The sequence below is a fragment of the Macrobrachium nipponense genome, chromosome 40, assembly GCF_015104395.2.
Source record: "Macrobrachium nipponense isolate FS-2020 chromosome 40, ASM1510439v2, whole genome shotgun sequence".
NCBI classification, from domain to species: Eukaryota; Metazoa; Arthropoda; class Malacostraca; order Decapoda; family Palaemonidae; genus Macrobrachium; species Macrobrachium nipponense.
Window position 1 is genome coordinate 15,183,185 of NC_061101.1, and position 24,707 is coordinate 15,207,891.

At 36.8% G+C, this 24,707-nt stretch overlaps 1 protein-coding gene across 1 annotated transcript; it reads right to left on the minus strand.

Annotated features, from left to right (window-relative positions):
- Positions 1 to 152: 152 nt before the first annotated feature.
- LOC135212302 (uncharacterized) lies at positions 153 to 21,232 on the minus strand. The gene is made up of 7 exons (XM_064245725.1): positions 21,131 to 21,232; positions 13,361 to 13,656; positions 12,015 to 12,135; positions 11,356 to 11,442; positions 2,403 to 2,614; positions 1,141 to 1,290; positions 153 to 462 (listed from the first exon to the last, which is right to left on the minus strand). Exons 1-7 carry the CDS (start codon positions 21,162 to 21,164, stop codon positions 355 to 357), a joined length of 1,008 nt encoding a protein of 335 aa, XP_064101795.1. The 5' UTR covers positions 21,165 to 21,232; the 3' UTR covers positions 153 to 354.
- Positions 21,233 to 24,707: the final 3,475 nt, after the last annotated feature.

A 24,707-nucleotide genomic window follows, 5' to 3' on the forward strand; every position in this document is an offset into this window, starting at 1 on the left:
TTAATCGCTTATTTATCACCTGTATTGCAAGTCTATTAAAGTGTCGAAGGAAACAATTCAAATAGATGAGAATCATTTCAAACTTTTATTCATTAACTGGAAATGTCTTCAAAATTCATCAAACACTCCGGACATCTTGTTTCACACGATAGCAATGGTAATTGTAATGTGCAGGTTTCACCTTTATAACGGCTCCCCTACTTGTTTTATTCCTCCTATTGTGCGTGTTAATTTAAGTTTCTGTTCTCTGTAATAACATAAATCATCAATTCCCTCCCACTTGCAATGTCTTCTTTCGATAGCTCACGTTTTACGGGACAGCTCGGCTATATGTTGCTATACCTTTCTTGTTTGCTATTGTATGTTGACAGGCACACCTCTAACGCACAGTACCTCGTAATCACGACTGGAATGTTCCGCGCCACCATAGGGGACGTAGACGCAGCCGTGACTTGGGTGCACCTGTGCGAGAATGTAATAGGGCATTATTATTATTATATTATTATTAGGTTATTAGTTATTATTTATTATGATTATTATTATTATTATTCATTATTATTATTATTATTAGGTGGAAAACAGCTGAAGAAGTTTTTTATAGGACTTCGTATTATACTGTTGTATTACACTAAAAGACACATTATAATTATTAACAGAAAACAAATGAAGAAGTGTTTTATGGGCCTGCATATTATACTGTTGTATTACAGTAAAAGACACACACATATATAGTATATATAATATATATATATATATATATATATATATATCATATTATATATATATATTATATGTAGTGTATATATATCTATATATATATATATATATATATATAGATAATATATCTATATATATATTATATTAAAAATTGTATATATATATAATATTAAACTGTGGATTCCATCTCTTCATGAAGGCGGGTTTCATTGCGTTTTACTTTATTATTTTTATTTTCTAAGAAAGAAGAGGAGAGGAAAAAGAAGACAGCCAAAAATATTTCCGGTTCAGACAGAGAGAGAGAGAGAGAGAGAGAGAGAGAGATTTCTGATTATCCTTCGCTGAGAAGAAGAAGAAGAAGAAGGAGAAGAAGAAGAAGAAGAAAAAGAAGAAAACTCTCAATCACGATGACGTCATCCCTACCTTCCCCACTGAGGTGATGCCATCAACGAGTACCCTTCCGATGTAAAGAACCTCAAACCCGTCAACGCCCCCGTTGAGTGCCCCCGGGGGCACTTTTCCGCAGCTCGAGGGTTCCCAGGTCAGGTTGACAGAGCCCGGGTTACTCAGGACCTGTGGAATTTGAGGAAAGTTGGTCCAGATTTGGTAATGTTTCTCAGTGACGTGACTAAAAAAATATGTTCTACCAAGACTTTTCCGACTATTAATGATTTCTGTGGTTGCCAAAATAAATAAGGTTTAAATATCTGAATGTTCAACTGATCAATTAAAGTCAAATTGTCTAATTCTTTAATTTTTTAATTTTTTTTTCTTTTTTGTGTCAGAGACATTTTTGAGAATCAGCTTTGAGAATACAATTTTGTCGTCAGCCACACGCCTGGATTAGAAAATAGGAACGCGTGGAAAGATAATATTAAAATTACAATAAACTTCAATAATACTAAAGAATATCAAATTATATTGAAAATATATGACAGACTAAATATGTACAATGACACTGAATGTTACTTAATTAAAATCGATATTACAGTAAAGAATAAAAAAAATTTAACTACATAGAGAACATCAGACAAAATATAATTTGAAATGTGTCATATTCATTTTAAAGTTTAAAATGTGATTAGAAATAACATATATGCAATTTTTTTTAAAGTTTACCTCACAGAGAAATTCACCCTAAAAATATACGAAATAAGAACCTAAAGAGAGAGAGAGAGAGAGAGAGAGAGATCCTAAAAGTATACGTAAAAGGAATCTAGAGAGAGAGAGAAATGTATGAAAATGAAATCTAAAGAGAGAGAGAGAGAGAGAGAGAGAGAGAGAGAGAGAGAGAGAGAGAGAGAGAGAGAATTCCACCCCTTAAAGTGTACGAAAAAGTAACCTAAATCTAGAGAGAGAGAGAGAGAGAGAGAGAGAGAGAGAGAGAGAGAGAGAGAGAGAGAGAGAGCGAAAGCCACCCTAAAGTATACGTTAAAGGAATCTAAATCGAGAGAGAGAGAGAGAGAGAGAGAGAGAGAGAGAGAGAGAGAGAGAAATCCACCCTAAAAATATACGTTAAAGGAATCTAAATCGAGAGAGAGAGAGAGAGAGAGAGAGAGAGAGAGAGATGGAGTTTTAGGTGATATAACATTCTTGGAATATCCCTCGCAAGGAAGAAGAAGAAGAAAAAGAAAAAGAAAAAGAATAAGAAGCAGAAGAAGAAGAAGTAGAAGAGGAGAACATACAAAATATTCTGACTTGGGCACAACTTTCCCTCCGTAGGGCACGTAACAGACGCCGTGATCGGGCACGACCATGCCGATGACGTAGCTGTCTTCGTGGCGTGCCAACCCGACGTACACTTCCCCGTCGGGGCCTTCGCCCCCCGAGATGGGTCGCTGGGGGAAGTAGCCCCCCTTGCAGGGCACCCACCTGGCGGGGCGTTTGTACTGAATGGCTGACGAGGGAGAGAGGTGTTTTGAGATCCCAAACTGCAATTAACTATGGTGAATATTCACCGCTATTATCATCATGCAAATTTCGTTATCAACTAATAATAATAATAATAATAATAATAATAATAATAATAATAATAATAATAATAATAATAATAATAATAATACTAATAATAATAAGAATAATACTAATACTAAGAATAATAATAATAATAATATAAATAATATAAATTAATAATAATAATAAATATTTACATTTAATTTTACTCCACACTCGAGTACTTTCAGGCCCTATCTGTGGCCCATTTTCAAGAGATGTTTAGGTTGTCAGTCTGGGTCACAGCTCCGCAGTCTTCTGGAACTTCTCCTCTTTGAGCAGTCATTTATGTGATGGCTGTTCTGGTTTTCTTGAAAGTTGCTAATCCCCTCTTGTCGCTCTGATATCCTGAGCTGATGGTCAATGGGATTAACTCTTGTGGTAAGGGAGTGGTCACCAAACGTCTGTTGGGCAGAAAACCTAATCTCCAAGTCAGCAGGTTCAATCTTAGCTTCTTTTAATATCAAAGCTCGGCTTATTGGATCTTCTGAGGTAAAACCTTTGTTTCATTCTATTACTTTAATCTCTCTGATGAGTGCTCCTTCTACTACCCTTCTGTGACTAATTTTATTATTCTTTTGTATATAAGCCTACTATTTTTAAATCCATCCTATGGTCCTATGGTCATAAATTGGAAGGAGAAGACAGTAATACAGAAAATGTAGCGGGGGTATACGTAATCAATTGCAACAATTGTGGAGACAAATATGTGGGGGAATCAGGTAAGGGAATAAGCACAAGAATCCAAGAACACAGAAGGGTAGTACAGCTGAACTCTCAGGGGAGTGCTATAGCTATGCATTGTTGGGAAAATGACCATAGGATGGATTTTAAAAACAGTAGGCTTATATACAAAAGCAATAAAATTAGTCACAGGAGGGTAATAAAAGGAGCAGCCATCAGAAGGATTAAAGTAATAGAAGGAAACAAAAGGTTTTACCTCAGAAGATCCCATAAGCCGAGATTTGATATTAAAAGAAGATAAGATTGACCCTGCTGACCTGGAGATTAGGTTTTCTGCCCAACAGACTTTTGGTGACCACTCCCTTACCACCACAAGAGTTAATCCCATTGACCATCAGCTCAGAATATCAGAGCGACCAGAGGGGATTAGCAACTCTCAAGGAAACCAGAACAGCCATCACATAAATGACAGCTCAACGAGAAGAAGTTCTAAAAGACTGCGGAGCTGTGACCCAGGCTGACAACCTAAACATCTCTTGAAAATGGGCCACAGATAGGGTCTAAAAGTACTCGAGTGTGAAGTAAAATTAAACGTAAATACTTAGAAGTAGACACGTTACACAGTGATTTTGTCGGTTTCTTTTTCAATCTTCAGAAGAAAACAAAAAGACGTTTTTGTAATAATAATAATAATAATAATAATAATAATAATAATAATAATAATAATAATAATAATAATCATAATAATAATAATTAAGTAATGGAGAATCAAATCCACAAACAATATTGATAATAATAATAATAATAAATTCTGTTGAATAAACTGGCATAATTCAGCGAATTAATCTTATATATTATCTTTCCATTTTTTCTTATTACTAAGAAAAATAGAAAAGATAATATATACGATTAATTCGCTGAATTCTGCCAGTTTAATCAACAGAATTTGTTTAAAAGAGGGTTTTCTTCCAAAATAATAATAATAATAATAATAATAATAATAATAATAATAATAATAATAATAATAATAATAATCTGAAGCGCCTAAAATTGTATATTGGAATGTCAAAATGGAAATAGGGATTACGAGAATAACAACGTGATTACTCTACATCAACGCTGAGTGTGGTCGGTACATGGATGGGTGGTCACCCGAGAGTATCATACAAGATACAACACCCACGAGGTCAAGGTGTGTGGCCAGCAACCCCACCCCAAAAACTCTAACTTTGGTTATGCTGCATTACGACCCAAGCGGTGAATTAAGTACCTGGTTATTGCATGAATATACATACTACATACATTATGGAGCTGCTTATCTCACATGCTATACTTCCCAATGCCATATCTGAGGGTAATTTTCCAGTATATATCTGCCAATCTTGGCACTTAGCGCCTAATATTATGGGCAGAACCGAAACTGCGGGAGTTCGCGAATTCTAAGCTTTTCCATTATCATTATTATTATTGTTATTCAAAGGATGACACCTATCCATATGGGATAAGCACACCACATGGGCCACTGACTTGAAATTCAGGCTCCCAAAGAATATTAAGGAGTTCATTCGAAAGAGGTAACAAAAGGTATTGGGAGATACAGAAAAAGACCATCTATTAAAAAAATGGATAAACTAACCAATAAGTAAATAAATAAAAATGTAAGTATAATATCAAAACACAAACTGAATTGTATTGGGGCAGCAATGACACAATAAAATGGTTTGTACGATCTGAAGGCTGACAGCAAGAGTCATGACCCAGACTCCAGCAAATCCTTTAGATAAAGATAAGCTCTGATCACCTCCCAAGGGCGCCCATAGGTGGACGAGATAAGCCGCAGATCCTCCGGCGTACCTGACGAAGGTGTATGTGCGAGATAAGAGAGGTTAATTTACATCTCGAGGGTTAGTGATGGGGTTGGGGTGGGGGGTGGGTGGGTTTGGGGACGGGGCCCGTGTTTAGAACGACAGTTAATCTCCTTCAGGTGTTCCAACGGAAATTCATAACTTTGATAAGGTCGCAGGTGTGACAAATCACCCGATGGATACACCACTAGATTTGACGCGTAAAAGGCGCTGCTGACAAACTAATCACTCTCTCTCTCTCTCTCTCTCTCTCTCTCTCTCTCTCTGTGTTATTGATCTACGAGATCAATAACAGCCCTAATCAAAGACACAAAAGTATTCATAGAAATATTGGAAGGATATGATCCTTCAAACTGGAATAAATCATTAGAAAACATCATGAAAATAATTGAATGAGTTCCAAATAAAATCCAAGTGGTCAAGAGACTTATAAAGAAAATTTACATCAAGCAACATATTCCAACAAAGAAAATGAATAAGGTGAACGTTGTGAATATCCTAATTGATGCAATAGGAAAAAGGATGCCAAAAGCATGCAAACTGTGTAAGGTGTGGTATAGCATAGTCAATCCACAAAACCTGATCAGAAAATGTTCTGCATGCAACATTCCCACGCATCCACAATGTGCTGAGGTCATGCAAAATACGTGTAAGGATACCAAAGTATTTTGCTCAACATGTCTGTCATGGATAGACAATGTTATTAAATCAAGACTTAATGTGCAAATAGTAGAAGATGAAGAAGAAGAAGAGGAAGAGGAAGAAGAAGAAAATGGAAGAGAAGAAAACAAAACTGAAATGACAGAAAAAAATAATGAAAACAAAGAACAAGACAGGAGTATGGATGCAGAGATACTCATAGATAATACATATGAGGCAATAAAGCAGCACACATACGAGGAAATAAATTATGACATGACAACACAAAATAAAATCCCAAAGAGGTTTTACCCTGATCTGCATAGTGATGGGATAGAGATAGAAAAAATAGAAAAGAAAGAAAAAGTCTGCCCCTTTTGAAAAGAGGGAATCGCAGATTCGGTGAAAGATGTTACTACAAACATCCCAAGGTATGTCACAACTATGAAATCTATGGTAAATGTGCATACCTAGATGGCTATGAGGACAAATGCAGAGATCTACATCCAAAAATATGCAAAAACCTAAAAGAAGGAAAAGGATGTAAGTACAACAAAAAATGTAAATATATGCACCCTGTAGCCATGAATCAAAATCAAATAAATAATCAACTAAATAATAAAATCCAAAATAGAAAAGAAACAAATAAAGAGAAGAACAAAGAACATGAGGTGAAGGAAAAAAGCAAGCCATCACCGCGATAATGGAGTGTCAGCAAAGAATTTCCAAGCATCAGCTCCAAGATACAGCTCAAGAGATAAATGCTGTATAAATGATGCTAGGGGATGGTACAGATACGGAGAAAATTGCAGATTCATACACAAAATGAATAATTATGATGAAGGAAGATCAAATATTATGGAAAAGTTGGATTTTTTAATGTCAGAATTTCTGGAAATGAAGAAAAGAACAACATACCAGAACAGGAAAGAGACATGGGAAAATCCTTATTATTACCCATATTAAATGAAGGAGATACGCAAACCATAACAGTGATGACTGCGCAGGGTTTAGTTACCAGTAACTCAAAAAGAAAAATAAGAGTTCTTAGAAGAACTAACCCAAATTGAAAAGAAAATAGATATAATGAATATAAGTGAAACCTGGTATTCCCAAGAGACTGGTAATGACGATCAAATAAAAGGGTTCCAAACTTATAGATCAGATAGAAAAAATAGGAATCAAGGGGGAACCGTGATATATGGGAAAGACAAAAAACAAGGAAAAATATGTGAGAAATATAGTAACTCAGAATGTGACCTAATTGCGGTAGAATTTGAATCTGAAAAATTAATGAATATAGTAATATATAGACCCCCTAATACTAAGGAGTTTGACACAATAATAGAAAAATTGGATGATATACGTAGAAATCACAAGGACTGGACTATTCTCCTATCCGGAGACTTTAACTTTCCTTTTGTAGACTGGAAAGAACGAATAGGAGATTGCGGTTGTATTTGTACATATAAAAAAGAGAGTAATAGTATTGCAGAAGATAAGAGGCAATTTGAAAAGCTATTAGATATGCTACTAGAATACAACATTCAACAAATACTTAAGACCTAGTATTTGTGAACGAGGTGAATTATGTTAAAGGAATAATAGTTTATAATGCGAGTATTTCAGACCATAATGTCATAGAATTAACAGTCCATTCCAAAGCAAGTGAAAACAGAAATAAGCAAGAAATGAAAAAGTGGGAAGGATATGGAAAATACAATTTCTACGGTAAAAGTATAAAAAGGTCAGAAATAAATGAAGAATTAAACAAAGATTGGGATAACATTTTCGTAAGTGATGATATACAGGTAAATACGGAGATATTATATAAAATATTAGAAAAAATAGTGGATAAATATATACCGAAGAAGAAAAGTAAACACCAGTCATGCATACCAAGAGACAGAAGGATCTTGTTCCAGAAAATCAGAAAGTGGAAAATGGTCTTGCAAAAGAAAAACAATGCTTGGAAAGTGATGGAACTAAAAAGTAAAATAGAAAATGCAGAACTAAAGATTATACAATCAAAAGAAAATGAAAAACGGGACTTGGAAGAAAAAACACTAGTAAATATCAAGCAAAACCCCAAACTACTGTACTCGTATATGAAAAAGATGAATAAAAGATGAATAGAAATAGGCCCTTTAAGAATTGCAGGGAGATTAACGAATGAAAAAAAGGAAATATGCAACATATTGGCAGAAAGATATAAGAGAGAATTCACCCCTAGAATTGATAATGGAAGATGATACAGAAATAAGGGATGAAAATAGTAAATATATATCAGACATAGATATTAATGAAGCAGATATTGTGCAGGCTATTAATGAAATTAAAAATGGAGCTGCAGCTGGGCCTGATGGTGTTCCTGCTATTTTCTTAAAGAAAGTAGTTCATTCTATCGCAAAGCCACTTGCAATATTATTAAGACAAAGTGTAGATACAGGCAAGATTTATGACGAGCACAAATTAGCATATATTACCCCTACTTTCAAAAGTGGATCAAGACTAGAGGCAAGTAATTATAGGCCTGTGAGTCTAATATCACATATTATGAAAGTGTATGAAAGGGTAATGAAGAAAAATATTATGAAACATTTAAAAAAAATAATTTGTTTAATATAGGACAACATGGTTTTGTACCCGGAAAAAGTACACAAACCCAACTGTTAGTCCACCGTGAGAACTTATACAAAAATATGAAAAACGGAAATGAAACAGATGTGGCTTATCTAGACTTCGCAAAAGCTTTTGACAAGGTAGATCATAATATATTAGCAAAGAAAATTAGAAAACGTAATATAGTGGACAAAGTAGGAAGATGGTTAAAAGAATTTTTACACAACAGAAAACAGATAGTTATTGCAAACGATGAGAAATCGGATGAAGCTAAGGTAATTTCCGGTACGCCACAAGGTACGGTGTTAGCTGTATTACTGTTTGTTATTATAGTTGCAGACATAGACAGTAATGTTAAGGACTCGGTAGTGAGTAGTTTCGCCGATGACACAAGAATAAGTAGAGAAATTACTTGTGATGAAGATAGGAACGCGCTACATAGAGACCTTAACAAAGTATATGATTGGGCAGAGGTAAATAGGATGGTATTTAATCCTGACAAATTTGAATCAATAAATTATGGAGACAAAGAAAGAAAGCTATATGCATATAAGGGACCTAATAATGAGACAATCACAAATAAGGAAGCAGTTAAAGACCTTGGTGTGAGGTTGAATAGGAACATGTTATGCAATGATCAAATAACAATTCTATTGGAAAAATGTAAAGCAAAAATGGGAATGTTGTTAAAGCACTTCAAAACAAGAAAAGCTGAACACATGATTATGCTTTATAAAACGTATGTTCGTAGTCCACTTGAATATTGCAATATGATATGGTGCCCACACTATCAAAAGGATATTGCACAAATAGAGAGTGTACAAAGGTCCTTTACAGCTAGAATAGAAGAAGTTAAGGATCTTGACTACTGGGAAAGACTACAATCCTTAAAATTATATAGTCTAGAAAGGAGAAGAAAACGATACATGATAATTCAGGCATCGAAAAAGATAGAAGGAATTGCCGAAAACATCATGGAGCTAAAAATATCAGAAAGAGCAAGAACAGGTAGATTAATAGTGCCCAAAACTATACCAGGAAAAATAAGAAAAGCACACAGGACATTAATCCACTACGCACCAGCATCGACAATACAGCGTCTATTCAATGCGTTGCCAGCTCATCTGAGGAATATATCAGGAGTGAGCGTAGATGTGTTTAAGAATAAGCTCGACAAATATCTAAGTTGCATCCCAGACCATCCAAGATTGGAAGATGCAAAATATACCGGAAGATGCACCAGCAGCTCTCTGGTAGACTTTAGAGGTGCCTCACACTGAGGGACCTGGGGAAACCCAAACAAGATGTAAGGTCTGTAAGGTAAGGTCTCCCTCTCACTCTCTCTCTCTCTCTCTCTCCACATTCAAACCTTTTTTCTCTCTTTTTCTACATACAAATTTTTTTTCTCTCTCTCTACATTCAGACTTTTTCCTCTCTTTTTCTCTACAGACAAATTTTTTCTCTCTACATTCGAACTTTCAATCGCTCCATTAAAACTTTCTCTCTCTCTCTCTCTCTCTCTCTCTCTCTCTCTCTCTCTCTCTCTCTCTCTCTCTCCATTAAAAAATGTTTTCTCTCTCTCCACATTCAAACTTTCTCTCATATACCTTCAAACTTTTTCTCGCTCTCTCTAAATACAAAATCTACCTCTTTCTCGCCATTCAAACATTCTCTCTATCTCTCTCTACCTTCTAACTTTTTTCTCGCTCTCTCTACAGACAAAATCTCTCTCTTTCTTTCTCTCTCTCGCCATCCAAACTTTCTATCTCTCTCTACATTCAAACTTTTTTCTCGCTCTCTCCCTCTACATTCAAACTTTCTCTCTCTATCTCTCTCTATGTATATCCAAACATTCTCTCTCCCTACATTCAAATTTTCTTTCAGTCTCTCTCTACATCCAAACTTTCTCTCTCTCTCTACATTCAAACGCTCTCTCTCTCTCTCCTCTCTCGCCGCTGCCGCTAATTTTACGTGAGTATGAAATAATTCTCCTGACTTACATTTAACAAAGAGAGCACCGTTACTTGATAATAATAATAACAATAATAATAATGATAATAATAATAATAGTAATAATAATAATAATGATAGTAATAATAATGATATTCATTTATGAACGCCGGTAACCTGACCGACAGATAAGCGCGGATATTTGGCTGTTCTTTCTCAGCTCCACTATTTTCTCGTCAGCGAACCTCATATACAGGGTGTCCATAAAGTCCCAGTACCATTATAGACAATAAATACTCGTAATGGTACTGGGACTTTATGGCCACCCTGTATTATAAAGGAAATAGTCCAGTATGCGCGCGAGGGTTATCTCTGATTCCTCCGGCTGGCTGGTGCCAGTTATTGTGTGGGTTATCAACACAGGTGTTTCCTGTCAGTCATTAAGTGAAACACTGTTATCTTGAAAAACCATAAGTATTGTCTCTTAGTATTATCATATTACTTTTTTTGTGTGTGTGACAGGTGTGGTTTTAGTCGCTTTTTCCTTTGTTCTAACATTTGGTGGTGAGTCAGTCCTGTTTTTGTAATAATAATAATAATAATAATAACAACGTTTTCTATAACGCTGTGATGCAAGAATTAGAAATTACATCCACATGTGGTAAAATTATGTATGAAATAATGATAGAAAAATAAACCTAGTATAAATTATCTATGTATGAATGTATCTATCTATCTATCTATCTATTTATTTATCCATCTATATATTTATCTATCTATCTATCTATCTATATTTATATAATGTATATATATATATATATATTATATATATAGATATATATATATATATATATATATATATATATATATCATATATCATCCTTACGTCTGTCATCCAGGTTGTTGATGTCCTCGGCCTCCGAATCCGATGACGACATGGCGGAAGATGAGGAAGACGACCCGTCGTCATCATCTGCCGGGAAACACACAAATAGTCAGTGAATGTTGTCAGGACTTACAATGTTTAATGGACTTTCTTTTCAAGGCTCCCCCTGCAGGTGGGGTCACTTTCGGGTTGCTTTCTCCCTTCCAGAATCCTTTAATCCAGTGGTGCCTCATCCGACATTTCGAGGATCGTTCGCTCCGAGTATTCTGAGGTTAAGAACGAAGCCTTTTTAAAGCTAGAGCAGCCAATTCCTATCCCATTTCAAAGGCAGCTATTCTGCATAGCCGAAGGAGGTTTGTAGAAGAATTTGGACAACCTTTTTCTCATGTTGGTAGCATGGCCATAAGCAGCGTGCAAGAAGAGTTCGTAGTCAGTGAAAGCGGATATTTCCCCCCCACCCAGCCCCGCGTTTTTTTTTTTTTTTTTTTTTTTTTTTGTACAGAACGGTTCTAGAAAAACAACGGGAGATGAGGCATTCCCAGGATTAAAGGAGCGGGGAAGCGTATCGACAGAGATGTGGAAATTTACAACTCAGAAATGTATATAGTGGAAAGTAACAGCAAACCAGTCATGAGCAGCAAGGGGGCACAAGAGCATACCGGGGAAAATCCACTCCCCTGAGGCACCCCATCCCGTCGAAAATCCATACCAAGTGACGTGCAGCAGCGAATCGCGGTCGGTGTAGGACATGAAGGCGTGCTTTTCACCTCTCCTTCCAACCTATAAAGGGGGAGGAAACTGGGTGAGGCGGTGGTAACTGGCGTAAGGATGTGGGGGGGGGGGGGGGGGGAGCTGAGACTCTTAGGGGGCGTTACTTTAAGCTGGTCAGCGTGCCATTGAACTATGGAACTGAAAGACTGAGATGAAATTGCATAAAAAAGGAGGAGCTATCGAGACTGGTTCCTGCCTCGGATCTTGAGGTAGGCCTATGTCGTGAAGGTATGAGAGGGAGACTTCTAAAAATTGAATCTGAACATCGATATGATCAAAAGTTCCTCTTTTGTGTCTTGCCAGCAAAACCATATATGAGCGAGCTGTTTTCCCCGGAGATTCATTGTCACAATAAGTTAAATATAAGAATTTAAAAGCAGCTAATCTAAATGTACATATATTTAAATTCTAAATTTGGGATTTTGTATCTCCTTATTCGAGAGGTAATAGTTTCTTTTTTCTCTCTCTCTTTTTTTGCTAAATTGAACATGTAAGTTAAATAAAAAGCTAATTTGAGATTGTCCCTGTGAAAATAAAAGTGGGATTTGACCTATTTCCAGTTTGACGACAAGTAAAAAAAATATATATATAAATAAAACTGCCATTTACGCCATTCCTGTCTCCTCTGATAATTCCTCTACAACGTACAAACATAATGTTAACGTGGCTTTTATTTGTATTTCTCTTCTAAAATCTAGTTACGTAAGAAGTAAACATTTAGTTGCACGAGCGGAAAATTTTGCAAACCCATAATTTCATCAAGGCAAAATATATACGATCGATTCAGTGCTTGTGATGGAAACTCCTCTAGCAGCCATGACTATTCCAAGAAATAAATAGCGAAGGCTTCTGATCAGCAAGACTGCGCAAAATCTTCATGCAAAGGCCTTTAGATCTATTTAAGATGAATTTTCAGTGTGCCATTGCACGGGCAAATGCCGACTACTCTACTGCTACTACTACTACTACTACTACTCCTACTAATACAGACGTATATTTTTTGACAGAATTTGGAATGGCCTCGTGTGATTTAGCCTAGATAAACTCGTGATTCATCCCATACCTTCACTACACATACGATATTAGCAAACTGATATTCATCCACAAATAAAAGTTAGCATGTCTAATCTTTGTATTTCTGATGTGATTTTGCAGAGGAGTACATTGGCTCCAGTAAAAAGAGGCCAGATCTCCTACTGAAATAAAGAAGAAGAAGAGGACCGACGATGCCAACCTTCACCACGCCGCGCTGGATCTTGATCCAGAAGCTCCTGAACTCGTCGTCGGTCACGATCCCCGGAGTCTCCACCCGGCAGACGTTGTCATGCTTGTGGCGCCGAATGCCGGAGTAATTGCCGTCCTCCCAGCAGCCGATGAAGATTTCATACTTGTCCTGAGGCTCCTCTCCGTCGTCGGTAGAGAGGCAGATGGCTACGTCGTGGGGCGCTTTCACCTGGAAGCGAATTGTCGTCGTCTTGATGCGCCGGAAGGTGTAACGGCGCGTCTGGCCGCAGTCTTCGGAAGTGTATACTGGGCAAGAGATGGATTGGGGGTCTTATTCAGCAAAATCAGCGGTATTTTAGGGCAAACGACCGAATGGCCACCATTTCAATCGATATTTAATTGGCGAAACAACAATACAATCATACTTTTAAACATACCATTCAAAAAGAGTGAAACTTTTTCTTTGACTCTCTATCAAGAGCATCTATACAATGTTTTAAGGGCGCCACAATAATGAAAATGTTAAAAGTTCTTGTAAAATGTATAAACATTTTGAAAAAGCTTTCGAACATTATTATTATTATTATCATTATTATTATTATTATTATTATTATTATTATTATTATTATTATTATTAGTAGTTTAACCAGACCACTGAGCTGACTCCCAGCTCATATAGGACTGGAAGAAGGTTGTTATAAGCATTAAAAAAAGGGGTGGGAGGGAGGGTGGGTGGAAGAGGGCGAAGCTTGTCCAGTACCAACATTGAAGAATGAGCTATGGGGCAAACTCGAAATGACCTCTTTTTTCACCTGATATTTAATTGGTGAAACAATAATACAAGTACATCTTTAAGCATACCATTCAAAATATAGTTTCACTCTTTTGAATGGTATGCTTAAAGATGTAATTGTATCATTTCACCAATTAAATATCGATTAAAATAAGTGGTCATTTTGGGTGAAGTGGTGACCATTTGGTGATTTGCCCTTTTGTCTCTTTCTTCAATGTTGGCACTGGAAAAGCTTCCCCTTCTTCCACCCACCCATCGCCCCCCTTTTTAATACTTCCAGTTCTATGTGAGCTGGAAGTCAGGTCAGTGGTCTGGTTAAACTACTGTAATAACAACAACAACAACATTAATAATAATGATAATAATAATATTGATCGAAAGCTTTTACAAGGTGTTTATAAATTATACACGAACTTTTAACATTTTTATCATTGTGAACCCTTTAAAATATTTGTATAGACTCTTGGTAGAGAATTTTCCCCAAATAATAATAATAATAATAATAATAATAATAACCTCCAGATTTACCATTCACCCAGATTAAGACCATTGCTGACAAAAATCTGTTGATACCCTGGACTACTTTTCTCTTCAATAAAGGCATTGAAACAGCTCTGCAGGACATTAGATTTCTTTTCCCAGTACCAACATAAACCGCATAAGTCTGAATGGTGACTCAAGTTGACAAGTGACCAATCTTGAGTTACCTGTTAAGAACCCGAGGAAACTCAAAGATAGAACGTCTCCCGAACCCATAGGAGACCAACAGAGTGAAAAAGAACATAGCAGTTTCTTCATCTAAAAGTAATTCAGAAAAAGGTTGATAATTTTTTCTGTCTATTTCTATGTCTCGGGGAAACCATTTATAAATTGATATGAGAGTACTTTAATACACCCACACCTCACTGTAGTATGACAGTGACTTCTAGGCAGGTAAACGAGAAATTAATATAATGATACATACAAATAAAAGAGAGTATCAACCCTACCTCGTAATTATACTTTTCAAGTCCTCGAAGTATGCAAATTATGATTAATAATGATTTATTTTGGCGGCAAATACTCTGACACCAGACAACATTTTTCTCATATTTTCGTTTATTCATTATTAGGGAATCAGAGGCAGGTGTAATTACGTTAAGTGACGATACACCGCATGTGGTGCACTGTAGGTGTTACTTGTGGTTCATCGCAGCGTTCCTTCAGCCACTAGCTGCAACTCCCTTTCATTGCTTTTACTATATCTCCATTCATATTCCTTTCTTCCATCTTGCTATCAAACCTCTCCTAACAACTGTGAGGTTCTCCTGTTACACCTTTCAGACCTTCTCACTATCAATTTCCATTTCAGCACTGAATGGCCTCACAGATCCCAGCCTTTGGCCTTTGGCCCAAATCCTACATTCTGGTCGATTCTCACTGTACCCATGACAGTTCCTGTTCACCTTTCAAGGAACAAAGGCTTGCAGAGGGAATTCCAAAGCCTGGCAGTAGAGGGAAAGAGGCCTTGCCTTAAGTCGTCAGTGGGACGATGGGTAGTCCTTATGTTGATGGTTCGTAATGATCAGTGATCATAATAAACCCTTATATGATTATTAACATTATGACAATTACAAAAACCGCCATGTGATTCATTATTAATCTAATGACTAATAATCGTAATAAACCTTAACATGATTATTAACCTTATGATAATCATAAAAACGGCCAAATGATTATTAATCTTATGATTAATAATCGTAGTAAATCTTAATGTGATTATTATCCTTATGATAATCATAAAAACTGCCAAATAATTATTAATCGTATGATTAATAATCATAATAAACCTTAATGTGATTATTAATCTTATGATCAATAATCATAATAAACCTTAATATCATTATTAATGGTTTGATCAATAATCGCAATAAACAGTAATTGATTAATAATCTAACTAATCATATTTGTAAAGAATCTTGATATGATTGTTAATCTTATGATTAATAACCATAATAGATCGCAATATTCTTATTAATCTTATGATCAATAATCATAATAAACTCTTTAATATGATTATTAACCCTATGATCAATAATCATAACAAACCTTAATATGATTATCAATCTTACGTTTTAATAATCGTAATAAGTAATATGAATATTAATCATAACCACATTAGGCCATATCTTCGCTCTGAGAACATCACTAACAAAAGCAGTGAAAACATGGAATTTGTAATGAATGGACCCGTTGCAACCAAATTTTCGAAGAACCATTTGCTGTCTTATAGATATGGATTTAAACGAAACGAATTGACTCCGTGAAAACCAGTTATAAAATCATCATTTATTTTTAAGTAATCGACTTGAGTAATTAAATCTGGTCATTTACATCTTAGGCTAGCCATTGAAGAGTTCCAGAGCAATAATTTCATCTTGTGAATGAAGCCTAACTCTTTCTCTCTCTCTCTCTCTCTCTCTCTCTCTCTCTCTCTCTCTCTCTCTTTATCATTGTAAAACAATCATCCTGTCAGATTGTGCTCATTCAGTATTTGTTTATGCATGACTCACTTTATCACGCTGATAAACTTCTATGTCAGCAATTACACCTACCACGGCATTAGGATATATGCCTCGATGTCATTTAATACATAACAGAAGCTCTCTCTCTCTTTTGATAGGTACAGCTGAACGTTCAAAGTTCATCACTGTGAATCGTCTTACGTCCAGTGCGCTATCAATGGTTGCCCGAGGCAGGATACTCAATCCGTTTTCTGTAAGCATATAGATAATTTCAAATAATTTCGCCCAATTTGGGATTGCGTGTGAACGACAGGAAAACCGTCGAAGAACTCGGGTGACTTATCATTGCTATGAGATAAAGAGAGAGAGAGAGTTCGTCTTTTCCATAAGTTTCATATTCTTGGCAGACTTTCTTTGACATAATGTTTTATCACAGGCTGCCTGAGGCAAGATGACTTTCTCTTTCTTCCTAAGTGCTCTTCATTGATGCAGAGGAAAGTGATATAGAGACAAAATATTTTCCCTTAAAAATCCAATTCGTTTCTAGAACAGTTTTGTTCTTTTCGCTCGAGTGAAAACATCAATTATAATTTTACTTCTCATTAGTGTTATTAGGTAATGAGTTTTCTGAATTTCTTAATGACCCTCAGTTTTACGTTCTTCACTTGCTGAAAAAAACTATTTTTTTTATATTTTATTCAGTTTCCGGCACTATTTCATCTGAAAATGTAAATTTACTTTTAAAGTGATGAACCACCTCTTAGAAAATTAACCGCTACTGGGGCTATTGCACTCATATCAGCACTGCAAAGAGACATGACAAAATAAGTTTTGTTTTCAGAGATGAGCATTTATATACACTCAAGACTCAGTGCTGAAGTGTTAACAGGAAACTTATCTGCCTTTCTTGCCTGTAAACTGTCAAACTGCGGAACGCTCTCCGTAACAGTTCAGTTCCTTAGAATAAAAAAAAAAACTATTTTCCTCCGTAATTCTACTTAGAATAGTCTCTTCATTGCCGTAGTCTTGATCTGTATTCTTGAAGTTGGCTCACATTACTGCTTAAAGTCACAGGTAAAAAAAGTAAACAAAAAATGGCGCACGAAAAGTAATTGCAATATTTCCTAAATAGTGACCCCCAAGGGCCAAGGATTTTAACCCGGTATGTAGCCAGCTTTGCGGCGAGTTTAGTACAAACCCTTTGTGCATGACTGAAGAAAAACATAAACAAAAGACTGTAAATTAAAGTAACTTTTTTCTTTGACTTTATTTTCCTAGCCAAAATTGTGACACTTTTTCCTGCGACTTCTTTCTCAGCCGAAATTGTGGCTTTTTTCCTAGCCGAGATTGTGACATTTTTTCCTGTGACTTTTTCCTAGCCGAGATTGTTCCTTTTCTTCCTGTGACTTTTTTCCCTAGCCAAAATTGTGCCATTTTTCCCGTTATTTTTTCCCTAGACGAAATTGTGACATTTTCCCCGTGACTTTATTACCGGCCACCAAGTTTTATGAAGAAACAGTTCGACTCGGAACTGGTTCACATTAATACTTGCGTTTTTGTTTATAATCTTAATTTAACGTCTTTCACGTCATCCTCCTTTGAACTGGCTTGAATTATGGTGGCTCTCTCCGGAATCCACTCACGTAATAAAAGATTGGTTCCATATATTCATGACGACAGCCACAAAAAAATATTACTCGAGAGAAGCTCATGACGGTTCTTCTCTAGACTTCCTCCGAGATCTCCTTGATTCTGGAATCTGAGAATTTTCAAAACTTCTGTCTTGAAACTGTTGCAAATACTGAGAGAGTGAAGGGAAGGCCAAGCTCTCTCGGCAAACCATTCAAATTTGACTGGCATGACATTTATATCCACACTTCAACAATCTCATACGTTCCAGCCCTTGGTCTTCAAAGACTGTTCATTTCTTTGAGTTACAATGGGTACCTACATTCTGGAAAGAAAGCCGAATTATTAGGAATAAATAACTTTTCAAAAGGAAAAATGTAGCAGATAAAGCTTTTTATGTTCAGTGCCATCGAACGAGTGGGCGTGAGCAAGAGTGAGACCATTATTATCAATAACCAGTAGAACTCAAAGAGGTGAACGGTCTTTGGAAACCAAGGGCAAGCATGTATGACACTGTTGAACCAAATTTCCTCAATGAAAGTGAAATGTGGATATACAAATATACAGCAGGTGTTTCGAAATTAGAGCCCCCACCCGCCTCCACAGGACAAATGGAAAGTTATGAAGTTTTCTGCTATAGCCTATCTCCAAGTATATAATCTTAAGTTTCTATTAAGCTATTTTTCATTTTACATTTCTTGTATTTTCAGACTAAGTGATGGAGTTAGAGACAGGTATGGCTAATGACTCGGAGGATTTCAGATGGATCGATTGAATCTGGGCTTACAACCTTCAGAAAGGGCAGGGATGCTGGCGCATCCTTCATTTCCCATTCCCGGATAGCTAATTACATTAAAAGAGATGAATTCTTTGTTAAAAGAAACTGAAACAAAAATCCATATGACTGTCATCTCAAAGAGAGTGAGAATCTTGGGAGGCCTGAAGTCCTTTCTCAGGAGTCAAAAGACATCATAGCTGAGGCAGTGGGTAAACCAAGAAACTCTTACGTAAATTGGAGCTTGAACTAGAAACAAAAAGGGGAAAGAAGAGAAGTTATAGTACTGTATATCATAAGTTGAAAAAATCTGGTATCAAGCCATTTCATGTTATCAGCAAGCCCAACATCACTTAGCAACAGAGAAAAGACTGTGCATGGTTTTGTGTTTCATTTCTTAAAGATTGGGATGAAGCTGACTTTCTCCATGTTACTGCATCAGATGAATTCTTCATTTACACAGTCAGAAAGACAAATCATAAAAATGACATCATTTGGGCTGCAAAGTTGGATGATATCAGCGATAACGTGCGCTGTCACCAAGCTGTGAAATTTCCTGAATGTTTGGAAATTTCCTGTTTCACAGCCAAACAGTTAATATGGGTCATCTAAGAAAGAGGACAGTCATGGAATGGCAAATACTTCAGATAAACTGTGCTTACTGGTGGAGTATTTCCTTTCCTCAAAGATCCTGAAAATGTGTTGTCTGTTGAAGAAGTCACATTTTTGCATGAAAAGGCACCATGTTTCAAGGCTCTTCAGACACAGGAGCTGTTTCGAAACAGTGGTATCGATTTCTTCTCGTTAAGTGAATTTCCAGGCAGCTCCCCTGACCTCAAAATGTGTGAAAACATTTGCTAGTATCTTAAAGGATCATGTTGAAGCATGCACAGAAATCATACCCTTCAAGAATACAAGCTGTGGTACAGGCAGATGGAGAAACTTAAATAAATACCTGTTCTGAATTACTTTTGTTTTTGTCCATATCAATTTTATTTTATGCTGTAGAGGGGGGGGGGCTCTAATTTTGAAACACCTTGTATATATATTGATAGTAAAAGTAAGCTTTCTAGTTCTAGATTTCATATAGAAAATGTCACACTACTTAAAACTGGTAAATGTGCCAGAACACGCCCTGTCTGTCTCTCCTGAAAGCTAAAACGATTAGGCACATTTTTTCTCATAGATTCCTCCTTTTTCCGGGAAATAAAATAAAACCATAGCTACAGCGACCAGAAATTTGCACCTGGGTCTGCCCCACAATTATTTTTACAAATGTACTGTACTTGAGTTATTCAGTGAACATATACAGAGAAGATGACGGTGCTACAAGATCTCGGACAAAGTGGTAGAGAAAGCCCAAGATTTGAAACTGCCCCGAGGGTCTTTTTCCCGTGATATCAACTGAGGATAACGCAAAGACGTGAATGCCACCCATGGCCATCCTGAATGATAACAAATAAAAAATAGGGTGTTCATTTTCCCCGTCTAATCCAGGTTTGCCGTTTTAAGGAATGTCGTCTACTAGCATGGCTTTCTGGTGACATCTGGCAACCCTCCATGGCTTTTCCCACCACAGACCACTGCGCTGAGGAATAAAATTCTTCACTTTGCCCTTTTTAGGTTTTATTTTAAGAATAAAGTTATAAAAAATATCCTGCTTATTTATAGAAATGAATTCTATTGAAATCCTTTATTTTTTTTCATGAAAAATACTATGTGTTAAGCTAGTGATGTGTAGATTTTTTACGTCACAGAAAATAATTCTGCATCGGAAAATATGCATTTTAACCATTAAATCAAAATTAACGTGAAAAAATCAGAAGAAATGTTTATGGTAACACTACTAAAAGCCAATATTGTGAAGAAAAAACGGCATTGCTGTTCGCTGGCTCTAATCTCATTAGTAGTCCAACGATGGCAACAGACGAGTCACAGGACAATTTCGTCGTCAGTCACCATCATACCCTTTAATGTTGCTTCATTCTGTATGCAGTGTAAGCGAATGTCAAAGCATTCGTCTGGTGAATAAGTGAACGACGCCTAATTTGCAAAAACAAGGCGATAACTCCAACTCACCGGACATGTCTGACGGACGAGGGCGATAGCACATGGCAGCAAACCTATCGCCTTGCTGGACCGACGGTGCAGTAGAGAATGAGGCCAAGAGGTGTGTGAGCGAGAAAGGTCAAGCAAGCACGAGATGGAGCCCGTGCCCAGCATCAGTTAATCTCTGAGCAGCAGCGTTGCCACACTCTCGGATTAGACTTATCATACTGGCTCCACAAAATTATGGGGTTTTCAGTAAAAACGTCGTACAAAATTGTAGATTTTATTGTAATTATTATCTTACTCTGTTTCTGATATTTAACACATTTTTATAATTTGACGAAATAATGAGTATATGTATGATTTCTTTGGAGTCGTTAATATCTTGCATTTTACATAATTAAAAAAAATACAAATGAAACATTTCTCTCTATAAAAACGGAAAAAAAATGGAATTATGAATAGTTAGTTAATGTTATGAACAAATTATTACTATACTATATTAATGTTGTGGTAAAAAAAAAAAAAAAAGTATACAGCTTAACGTCACTTCTTTCCATAACGTAAACTAAACTGATAACGAATTAACACGAAAATAGGCCCACTTACTTCTTAATGCATCCCGTGTGTGTGTGTGTGTGCGTGTGTGTATAATTTTAGTTGGGATGAGGTTCAGATTATTTTTATCATCTTTTTTTCATTGTTTGACCTTTCATGCATTCCGTTGAGCCTCTTTCTCCTTAGTTGTCCAGCTTCTTCAACATGAAATCGTCCCAAACTTTCACCTTTCGTGTAAGAACTGACCCTTTGCTTGGGCCTTACTCCTTACATTAGTAATAATAAGAATAAAAATAAACTCTGCCCCTTCTTCTTCTTCGTCTTCTTCCCAAAAGTGACATTCCTATCTCTCCCATATGTGATCCATTTTATCCATGAAGTTCAGGAACTCTTGCCTTTACGTGTCTATCTATCCTCTTCTCTGTTCTTTCTCTTGCTTCTGGTTCTGCTAAAGGAGGAAAACAAACTTGCGGAATTCTTGTGACCTTTATTTATGTTCCAAATACTTATTAATTTTCCGGCTTCATTAAATAAGCTCTTAGGGCAACAGACCATGCCTACATTTGTGGTTAAAAATCCATACAATTCCATACAATTATGTCATTAAGTGCATGTGCTTTGATAAAGACTTGCAAATAAAATGTGTGTACATACGAATGTACATACATACACAATTCACAACACATATGTATACACACACACACATATATATATATATATATATATATATATATATATATATATATATATATATATATATATATATATATATATATTATATGACCCCGACCTGGGTCGCGTGGGTCTCTTAAGTTACTGTGGGTCATGCAGAAATCAAACGCTCAGTGATTAATTTGACACCGGTCTTATATTCTAATAAATTTACACAAGGGCCCGAGTGAGAGTAAAGCTAAATTCTATAAAAACCCAAGTTTCAGACCGAGGATGGGAACCGGCGAAGGGAACTGAGGGGAACCGTAAGTCTGCCCTCTTGCCGGACTGACACCTAACTGCATGACCCGTAAGAAGACGCCTTGTTTTGGTCTTTCCTCCAATATCCCACAAACCCCCCCGATATGTTCCTTCTAGGATCTGATTGGTTACGGCACCTCTCCTTAGGTCTATGGACCAATGGTTTAAGACATAGGTGACGCTAAGGACTAACGAACTTTGGGGGGGGGATGTTTGTGAGAGGTGACGCTCTTTTTAATCTGAGAGAGAATGACCGTTGACCTACATGGCGTCTTGTGAGATGTTCAGAGATTCTTGTAGGGGAGTTCTTTATAAACCCTCTAGAATGGTTTATCACTCCCTCCCCAAGTTCCTTTGTGTCCTCGCAAAGCTGCAGTCCCTGCCTTGTCCCACCTCCAGTCTCGTCCCTCAAGGTTCTGACTTATCTAAATTAAAATTAATTTTCTTAAAGGTGGCCATTTGACGTGTGTACAAACCAAAGGTTACAAGTAAATTAAACACGTCTTACAACAACATAAGATCTTAAAAAAAATTAGGAACAATCACTCTTCCCTGGAACAGATCAAAACCAAAAAAAAAGAAACCATCTCATAAGTTCTGGTTTATAATCACAACAAAATGGTGAAAACAAAGAGACAGAAAATTTCACACATTCAGCCACTGCCCTTGGAAATCACGACACATGGCGTCAATATTTAATTACATTGCATCACGTCAATGCATTAAATTTTCTCAAAAAGAAACAAAAACATAATTTAAACATACACAGAACAAAAATAATGCAATGGAATTTTCACGAAAATAAGAGAATCCTCTTGGAACAATAATTTACATTTAAACAACCACATAAAGAATATAAAATAAATTAAAATGGTAATTAAGGCACTAACCCAAAAAAAATTTTCATCATCAGTGAAAATCTGATAAAAAAACTTTCCAAGCATTAGTGTAATTTATGAAGGATAAAACAGGATGGAATCGGGGTTGCAGCAAATTTAACTCATAAAAAAAGCAATAAATCAAAATAATAAAATAACGTACATAAGCAACACAACCACAACAAAGCAAAATTACACACAAGAATATGATCCACAGGTAATAACATTTGTTCTGAAAATAATTTGTACAAGTTATATCAAACAACATAAATTCGTGACACATTACAATCTGATCGAGATATCAAGAAATAAGATTTTAAAAAAAATAACACTGGTATGATTCTGAATCCTAGGCAAAGACGTGGGTTGGCATTTACAGGCTCTGTTCACTGACCCCTTTCATTTATGCTGGGGTCACACATTCACGTATCACGACGCCGTATGGCCACGTATGTGGATCGTGGGCATCATCGCGGTGAAATGACCTTGAACAGCTGGTAAACAGGACACGGGCTAACGACGTAAAGCCAGCACCGTAAATTGCGCCGCAAATGTACGCGCAAAGAAAGCAAGGTCGGACGTCTACCTGGAACTTCCGCCGATAGTGTAATGTTCTATGTACGTCACCTTCACGTCGTGACCACGCCCACTGAAACAACAGCTGACCTGAGGGTTGTTGTTGTTGTTGTTGTTTGAGCGCCGACCTGACCTTTTATACTGTGCTGCAGCGTTGCCATGTCGTACAGGGTTGTAAATGTGCGAATCGGTTTCCCCATAGGCTACTGCGCAATTAGGAGGCCCACGTCCTTCGCGGCGGAAAGAAAATAACAGCGGCGAACAATGCAGGTGACCCTAGTGCTAACCCTGCAGTAGTCACCGTGGGTCCCACGTGCAATGCCTGGAGCTACGTCAGGTGACATTTGGCGTGAACACCCGCGACTTGTTTTGAACATTTCAAAACTGGAGCGGGCTACGGCGCCCTAGTGGGCGGAGCTTAGAGCCTGGACGACCAGTCACCGTACGTCTACGATTTTACAGTTTACTGACGTAAGCTGTTGCCAACTACCAATTTCCGCTCATGCGTGGGCGTGCGTGCGTTGATACGTGAATGTGTGACCTTAGCTTTACTTTGCAACAGCATTTACGTATGACATAGGCTCGGGAGCTCGGTCTTGTGCTTTCGGTGGGGCGCCCACTTG